At 34.6% G+C, this 8,577-nt stretch overlaps 2 protein-coding genes across 2 annotated transcripts; one reads left to right on the top strand and one right to left on the bottom strand.

The window, feature by feature from the left end:
* On the bottom strand, positions 1 to 777 carry LOC111986484 (uncharacterized). The gene has a single exon (XM_024018118.2). It carries the CDS (start codon positions 775 to 777, stop codon positions 1 to 3), a length of 777 nt encoding a protein of 258 aa, XP_023873886.2.
* A 3,025-nt stretch (positions 778 to 3,802) lies between these two features.
* On the top strand, positions 3,803 to 6,159 carry LOC111986496 (protein BASIC PENTACYSTEINE2). The gene is made up of 2 exons (XM_024018128.2): positions 3,803 to 4,156; positions 4,979 to 6,159. Exon 2 carries the CDS (start codon positions 4,984 to 4,986, stop codon positions 5,824 to 5,826), a length of 843 nt encoding a protein of 280 aa, XP_023873896.1. The 5' UTR covers positions 3,803 to 4,156; positions 4,979 to 4,983; the 3' UTR covers positions 5,827 to 6,159.
* Positions 6,160 to 8,577: the final 2,418 nt, after the last annotated feature.

Here is an 8,577-nt window from a genome sequence, read left to right as displayed (position 1 = left end):
TCACGTGTCACCATCGTACGTCCTCCAGTGTTCTGCATTTTCTTCACCGGCACCAAACGCCTGGTTTTCTTGGTCTTCCTCCGATGAAGTTGGCAGTCCCTTCTCCTTTCGAATAGTGTAAGGACGAGCCTCAACCTTATGTCCAACTCTGCCACAAGAAAAGCATAGCCTTTGGATACCTTCATAAGTTACCACTTGCTCAAAACGTCTGATGAGAATGGAGTTGATCAGAGGCTTATTGATATTGATCTGAACACATATCCTAGCATATCTACCACGCGCCTCCATAGCCGTATGAGAATCAATTCTTAACACCTTGCCAATAGATTCACCAATTTCCTTAAGCACCTCTGTTTCATAGAGCTCAATGGGGAGCTCATTGAGTCTGATCCAGATAGCGATTAGAGAAATATTTGCCGTCGATGGTTTGAAGAAAGGCTCCCACGGTCTTAAGGAGAGGAAATGATCTCTTATGAACCATGGGCCCCTCTTAATCACCATCTCTAGATCTTCCTTGGAATAGAATCTGACTAAAAAGAAACCATAGGCAAGATCAATGCAATCCATCCTCCCATCAGGTCTCCATAGTTGGTTCAACTTGCTCTGCATGTAACTAAGACCCACTGATCTCCCAACTAGCTTCACAATGATGGCCTTAGACCAGGGACCTCTTGTGCACTGTTTTGTTTCCATGGATAACTTGATTCTCACCTGCCCCTCACGGGTAGAGATGGCAGCCTCACCAATCTCATCGTCGGAATCTGTATCTTCTTCCATTTGGTCCGATAGGTCAAAAGCTTTAGCAAAAGCTCCGGGTATTTCCCCCACAAGTTTATCCTTGAAGGATGTTTTAGCAGAAAACTCGGCAGTTTGGTTTACCGGCGGTGGTGAGTTTGCCCGAAATCCGCATGGTTGATGTCTTTCACCTTTTTATTACTCCGGGCCAGTTCAGCTTCTTCCTCCCTAGAGAGAGTTCGTGGCTGCATGAGAGGCATTTCCCTAGAGAATAATGAGCTATCTTTCATTACTCCAATATCAAGGAACTTGTTTTCAACTTACTTAAAAAAAAAAAAAATTATTTTATTTTTTATAAATCCCATCCGTACATTCCAATAAAAAAAATCCCATCCGTACATATTCTTGCACTCCAACTAGTTTAACACCTTTAACTAGAAGGGGAAATTTTCTTCTTAAAAAAAAAAAAAGCACTACATAGTTAAGCGGTTTAATGCTTACATAAATTTTACATACATTATCTCAAATGCATCTTTATATTTATATTTTCATTAATTTTTTAAAATTTAATTACTATTTTGGTTCCTAATGTTTATCTTATATGTCAAAATAGTTCTTAACGTTTTAAAATGTGTGTAGTTTAGTTCCTATCATTTTGGTATTGCGTAAAAATAATTATTGTTATTAAGTGGTGAATGGAAAAAAAAAAAATAGCATCGCTAACAGTAATATTAAATATTATTTTATACCACTCAAGCTCCCATGTGGACTGCCATATGTTTTTAACTTAAAAATTAAAAAATAAAACATACCAAAAGGCAAAAACTTAACTAAAATCACAAACAAAGGTGGGATTGAAAACTTGAGATCCCTACAGAGACTTGATTGATTGAGATCATAATTAAAAAGATGCTATGAGTAAAGATATTATGCTCTTGAAACAAATAAGACTGGGATAAGTGTTCAATTCCATAGTGGTAAAGTTTCCACTGGTTGCAATTGGGTCTATAAAATCAAATACAAAGTCGATGGTTTGTTTGAGTGCTATAAGACGCGTCTTATGGCTAAAGGGTTCAACTATAAGAATGTATCGATTATACTAAAACTTTTGCTCCCGTTTGAAAATTAACCACAGTTTGTTGTTAAGCTGTTGCCAAAAATTTGGCAAGCACATTGATTACATGTGCAAAACCAAAATGTATTTCTTTTTGGTGATATACATGTAGAAGTCTACATGAAAATTACACCCGGATTTAGTCAAAAGGGGAGTCAATCTTAATAATAAATCAATCTACAACTTATGCAAGCTTCACAACAACGTTTTGGAAAATTTTCTACTGCATTCCTTGATGTTGGATTTTACTTAATCTCAAACCAATTATTCACTATTTACAAAGTTTTCTAATGATTCCCACACTTATATTTTAGTATATATAGACGAGATTATCATTGCATGTGAAAATTCCTTTGAAGTGTCAAGTCTACATGCTCAATTTCATATCAATATTGGCCTCTCTAACATACTTCTTGGGATTGAATTCCTTCGCTCTTTACAAGGTATTTGCTCTCCTTAGGATGCAGGTATGCTAGTAGCCAGATCCACCTCTTTCTTACAGAGCAACATCAAATTGACAAAATTTTGATGACCAACTCCTTGAGGATTCAACACCCTATTGAAGACTCACTGACTGCCTAATATATTTAACAATTACCATACAAGGTATGTTGTCAATATTCGTATGGCATATTTGGAATGCTATAATAAACGCTGTAATGTAATACCAATTCTTATACTTTAGTACACTTACAATAAGTTTCAGTAAAAAGTTAACTAAGTTATTCTCAAACGGACACCTAGTTGGTATAATAATTTATAAAATTAATATATTTCTAAATATACAAAATTTCTATTTGCACATAACAATTATAAAAAAAAAAAAAAAATCATTAAAAAATAACATCTCTCTCAAATTTAAAAAAAAATATATTATTTTTTAGGAAATATGACAGTATAGGTAAGAGCCCTATTGATTTGATTTGTTCTTCTAAAAGAAATAATAATTTGAACTGTGAACTAACTAATACAATTAAGTACTCCATTATAGAAATTTCTCCCAAAAAAAAAAAAAAAAACTCCATTATAGAAAATCATTTGAATTGATGGTATTAGTCAAATACTTCCATTTATAAAATCATTATTGTGATTATATAATTGTGGGATTGAGTAATGAATTTATATATATATATATATATATATATAAAAGAGCCATATTTCCACCTATAAATTCCTTCACACCTTTTTTGAACAAAAATTTTCATTAATTTCTTAATACTCTTTAATTAAATATTTACATTTTTAATTTAGTGATGTAGCTAGGGTATGGGTTGGGTCTATTGACAAGTTGCACTAGACTCACTTGAATGATAACACGTGTCCAATAGTATAGCTAGACACTGAACTAAATCCAAGTCCAATAAAACTGTTTCTTAAAAAATAAAAAAAATAAAAAGTCCAATGAAATTATATATGGTATAATTTTGCAATATATTTTGTAAAACTACCCAATAGTCACCTTTATTTTCAGTTAAATAATAGTAGAATTAGAATGGTAAGTATCTGACCGAGTATCTACTTGTTTACCATATATTATCCTTGTGTCTTTAGATAAAAGGGGAAAAAAAAAAGTTGTATGGGGAACAATTTGGGATTGATTGTTAGTTTGATTCCCACATTTTGTCCACATTACAAAGACAACAGATTTACTATGTCATAATAAAAAAAATTTAAAAAAAGGGAAGGATTGTACTTGTACAACATTCATGATTCAACAACAAGACCTAATAAAATAAACAAATTAGAATTAGCAAATAAAACCAGAAAGTCGTTTTTAAGAAAGGAATAAACAAAAGGGAAAGTGTGAAGTGTGAAGTGTGAAGTGTGTAGTGTGTCATTCAAATATCAAAGTCTCAATTTGATTAGAGAGAGAGAGAGAGAGAGAGATAACAGATAAGAAGAATTAGGATTTTGTTGTCACATGGCATTAGCATATGCCCACACACACAGCCCACCCCACAACAACTCCCAAAAGCCTTTTACCACTTCAGCAACACAGGAAGATATATGAGCCGATAGATATATTTTTAGCATCTCCCTTTGGATTGATTTTCCCTTATATTTTATTGTAACAAAAATATATGCTTTTTTTTGCTGATAGATACAAATTTCTAGCTCTCTCTCTCTCTCTCTCTCTCTCTCTCTCATATTTCTAGGTTCTTCTCTCTCCTCTCTCCTCTCTCATCTCTCTCCCTATCTCTTTCTCTTTCTTTCTCTTTCCATTTCTCTCTCCTCTCTCCTCTCTCTTCTATCTTTCTCTCTCTCCAGAAGGGGCAAAACCCTAAAGAGCCGTTTACACCCACCCAAGTAAGTTTTCTCTCTCCTCTCTCCTTCTCTCTCTCGCTCTCTCTCTCTCTCTCTCACCATCTCTCTCTCCTCTCTCTCTCTCACTTTCCAAATTTTGAATATATGGGTCCTTGTACTATTTAACCTGTCATTTGCATCCATTTTTTTTCTTTTGTTTTCTCCTATGTATATGCTTAAAGCTTTAATTTTGAATATGAATGTGTGATTCTTCTTCTTATGGCAGAGATCTAGAATTTTTTCAGTCTCAGATTTGATCTGTTAAAAATGGTTGTAAAGTTTAAATTATAGATCTACTTTTTAGGTTTCTACATGGGTCTTGTTTGGATGATGAGAAAATGTAGGAAATGGAAAGGATTTGAATGTCAAAGTTTCCATTTTTATCGATGGGATCAAAGAATTTCCATTTTTGGGATCTGGGAAAATGGATAGTTTATCTCAACCGAGCTGGGTTTTATGATTTGGCTCGGTTTGATTTGTGAGATCTTCATTTCCTGTGGATATGGATGGAGCTGAAGGAAAAAAGATACATTTTTCGATATTTTTTTTTCTTCATTTTCTCAGCAGCCAAACAGGGACTTGATCTATCTTTTGATGGGGAGATCCAGTTGATGCTTTCCATTTTTTGTATTTCTCTTTAATGTTTATTCTGCCTGATGGTCCATCAGATTTGTCATATTAGATTATATGTTTGTTTTATATTCAATTTGTCTGTAATGAGATTCTCAATGGAAATTGGCAATCTTTGGTTCAAATGCTGTTAGTGGGTAACTGGAAACATAGCAAAGTTTGAATCTTTTGTGATTGATTTTGCTCAATGTGTAGTTGTCATGGATGATGATGCGTTGAATATGCGTAATTGGGGTTACTATGAACCATCCTTCAAAGGACATCTTGGTCTGCAGCTCATGTCAAGCATGGCAGACCGTGATTCGAAAAATTTTCTGCCTGGACGTGATCCTAATAGCATGATGGTTAACCCAGCAAATGGAACTTATCATCCTCGGGATTGTGTTGTTTCCGAACCACCCGTCCCTATTAATTATGTGAGGGACAGTTGGGTAAACCAGAGAGATAAGTATCTCAATATGTTGCCTACCAATCCTAATTATGCTGTTCTCCCAGATACGTCTGGAGCTCATTCATTACAGATGCTACAACCACCTGATCTGTCGAGGGATGAGAGGGTGGGTAGAATTGATGAGCCCCCTGTTAAAAAGGAAGGCGGCCAAATGAAGAAAAGGCAAGGTGCTAGTGCCCCAAAAGCCCCCAAAGCGAAAAAGCCTAGGAAACCAAGGGATAATGGCAATGCTTCTGTTCAACGTGTAAAGCCAGCAAAGAAGAATATGGATCTTGTCATAAATGGGATTGATATGGATATTTCGGGCATTCCTATTCCAGTTTGCTCTTGTACTGGAGCTCCTCAACAGTGTTATCGGTGGGGATGTGGTGGTTGGCAGTCAGCTTGTTGTACAACAAATGTGTCTATGTATCCTTTGCCAATGAGTACCAAAAGGCGTGGTGCAAGGATAGCTGGACGGAAAATGAGTCAGGGTGCATTCAAGAAGGTACTGGAAAAACTTGCAGCTGAAGGTTATAACTTTGCTAACGCAATTGATCTGAGGACTCACTGGGCAAGACATGGTACCAACAAGTTTGTCACTATCAGGTAGAGATACATGGCATGGTACCATTAATGGAATTGACATGGCATTTGGTCTGTTTCATCTGTATATATATCTATGGCCTTTGCAGAGATCTACTGGTTGCTATGTAGTCCAAGAATTTTTAGAGTTATGACACTTGTTTTTAAAATTTGGACAACTGGGTTACTTCCTTCTATTTTATTTTTAATGTTTCGGCTTATGTGATAAAGGCAACCAGTAGCTTCTGGCCATCAGATTTATGTTGAGAATTGTCATTTATTGAACGTTCTTTTGGACAATGTACTTTCAGCTTTTAATTTAGTTTTGTCAAAGATTAGCAATTAACTGCTTTTTTCTTCATTTGTCTCCATAATGACATGCTATGATTTTTATTTCCTTGCTCTTTTGTTTTTTGTGCATGCAGAGTATAATTTTTATGAATGGAATGTGCTTGATGTTGCATTTCCCTTATTGGCGCCTAAGTTTAGAAGCAGGTGCTTTGTACTACTAGATATTACAACTCTATGTATTATGTTAAAAAGGATTTCCTTCTCTCTGTCTCACTGTCAGGTTAAATTTGCCCAATTTTTTGTAGGATTAGAACCATTAGATTGTATACTTTATTACTTTATTTCAAGTGTGAAATTCATACGTTTGCCTCCTTATACTGATCATGTCTATTTTGATTGATTCCAATGGTATAGTTTGTTTAGATTGATGCAAGCATTACAGTTTAATGGTGCTGCTATATTGTTGGACTGGGACATGAAAAATGCTGATGGGTGGGTTGTGTTAAGTGGGAAACATATTCAACTCTAGGAATACCTTTATTTTTTTGCACTTGTATTGCACTTTATTTAACAATGCTCTTTGAAAAACGAAAAAAGTCACAGCTTAAATTGTTTTCCTGTTTTTTGTAATTTGTTGCATATGAGAAGTGTGCTTGTGAATACCTGGTGCTTGAAAATGCACTCCAAGGTGTGTTCATAATGCTGTGCTTCACATTGTGCACCTTGGAGCAGATTTTACCATGGCCTTGCAGAATTCTGTCATTTCTCACAATACGACACGAGGATCTGTTGAATCAATTGAAAATTGTCTCCAACTGCAGAGAAAATAAAATCAATTGGAATATCTCCTTTTGCTTGTTTTGCTATGTGAGTTTTTGTATTGGCAGAAATCTGGTAGTCTTCTCCTATGCATCTTTTGACTGAGGATTACTGAAGCCATGGTATAGGATCATAATAATTTTTCTGGTTGGATTATTATTAATTTTTTCTTTTATTTTTGGAATTATATTGCTTGAGTATTTATAGGGTAAGCCTTTTATTAGTTGAATAACCATGTGCATTGAACAATTGCTTGTAATCTGAGTCTTTAAGAAGTGTTTGCCTTAGTAAAGCATATCACAGGTCCTTCTACAATTTTGATCCCTTGAGCCAAGGCAGTTGTAATCATTGGAATATTGGAACATTAAGTCTACGTTCCATTGTTGGGTTAATTATGCATTTCAATTTTGTGGAAGTACTTGTTAAATGGGGTGAAGAATTGCTTGTGTTTGTTGCGTACATTTTTTTTGATAAGCTGTTTTGTTGATTACATTATAAGCAAAGGACACAAGTTTCATATATAGTATTTAGGACTAGTACAATGAGGGTTGGGAGTGTGACAATTTAATGGTATCAGAGCTAAGGTTCTAATTTTGTATACCTTTGGTTAAGTTTGATCTATTGGGATTGATGGTGTTATAAGCAGTAGAGTTTTTATATTGGTGGATTGCTTTGGATCCTCATGTTAAGGTCTGATTTGTCTTCTAGTTTGGATTGTTGTCTCTGTTAAGTTCTCGATTGGTAGGGATTGACATGGGTTTTGTTATTAGAGAGGCAGTCACTGTTTTGAGCTTTGGTTTGCTTTTTAGAAGTTTGAGATCCTAATTTGTGGACATGGAGATTGTTTAACATTCTAGGGGGTAAGGTTTTTGATTGCAGTTTACATGAAGTTGAAGGATTAGATCTTCCAATAGGAGAGAATTTGTGATCTTGTAGATTGTAAGAATGCTATGATTAGTGGTACAAGTAAATTGGTGCAATGACTCAAACTTTGATAGGATGTTGACCGTTGAATTCAGAATTCAGCATTAGACGTGCGTTTGGATTGGGTGTTTTGCCTAATCCGTACCCTACATTTTTTTAGTGGATTTCATGGATACTGTTTACTTTTTCACCAAACTCAGCAAAACATAGATTTTTATGGAAATTTAGATTCCACAGCATTATTCAAACCTTTAAAATTTATTTTGCTATAGTGTTTTTAGCAAATAAGCAGTATTTAAACACACTCTAAATTTCTCCTTAATTTCAATCTGAAGAAAGTTGTCTATTTTTTTTTTTTTTAAATTATTGTTATGGATAAGTATAATCGTCTGTTGCGTCTTAAATTCAACATTGAGGTATTTTACTATTTTAGGACCCTTTTTTTGGTACCTAAAGGGTTGAAATGCTCTGAGTCCATTCCAATCGCATTCCATGATTATGTATGATTGGTCTATAAGAGTGCACTAATAGTTCCATATTAACTAAGGTAGTGTTTACTGTTTATTTGTTATTTGGGTGTCCTTGAGAATTTCTGTATACAAACTTCGAGGAAAAACAAAACCAAAAAATAAAAATAAAAATAAAAAAAACATAATAGTTCCTAAACTCAGGAATGGATGTATCAAATAAGCTAAAGGTGTAGAAACAAGTGGAATACCAATGCAAATAGAGTAATTGTATGGAA

This window comes from Quercus suber, unplaced genomic scaffold, assembly GCF_002906115.3.
Source record: "Quercus suber isolate HL8 unplaced genomic scaffold, Cork oak 2.0 scaffold_843, whole genome shotgun sequence".
Lineage (NCBI taxonomy): Eukaryota > Viridiplantae > Streptophyta > Magnoliopsida > Fagales > Fagaceae > Quercus > Quercus suber.
The sequence above is the reverse complement of the archived record's forward strand: the minus strand, read 5'-3'. Positions and strand labels throughout refer to the sequence as shown.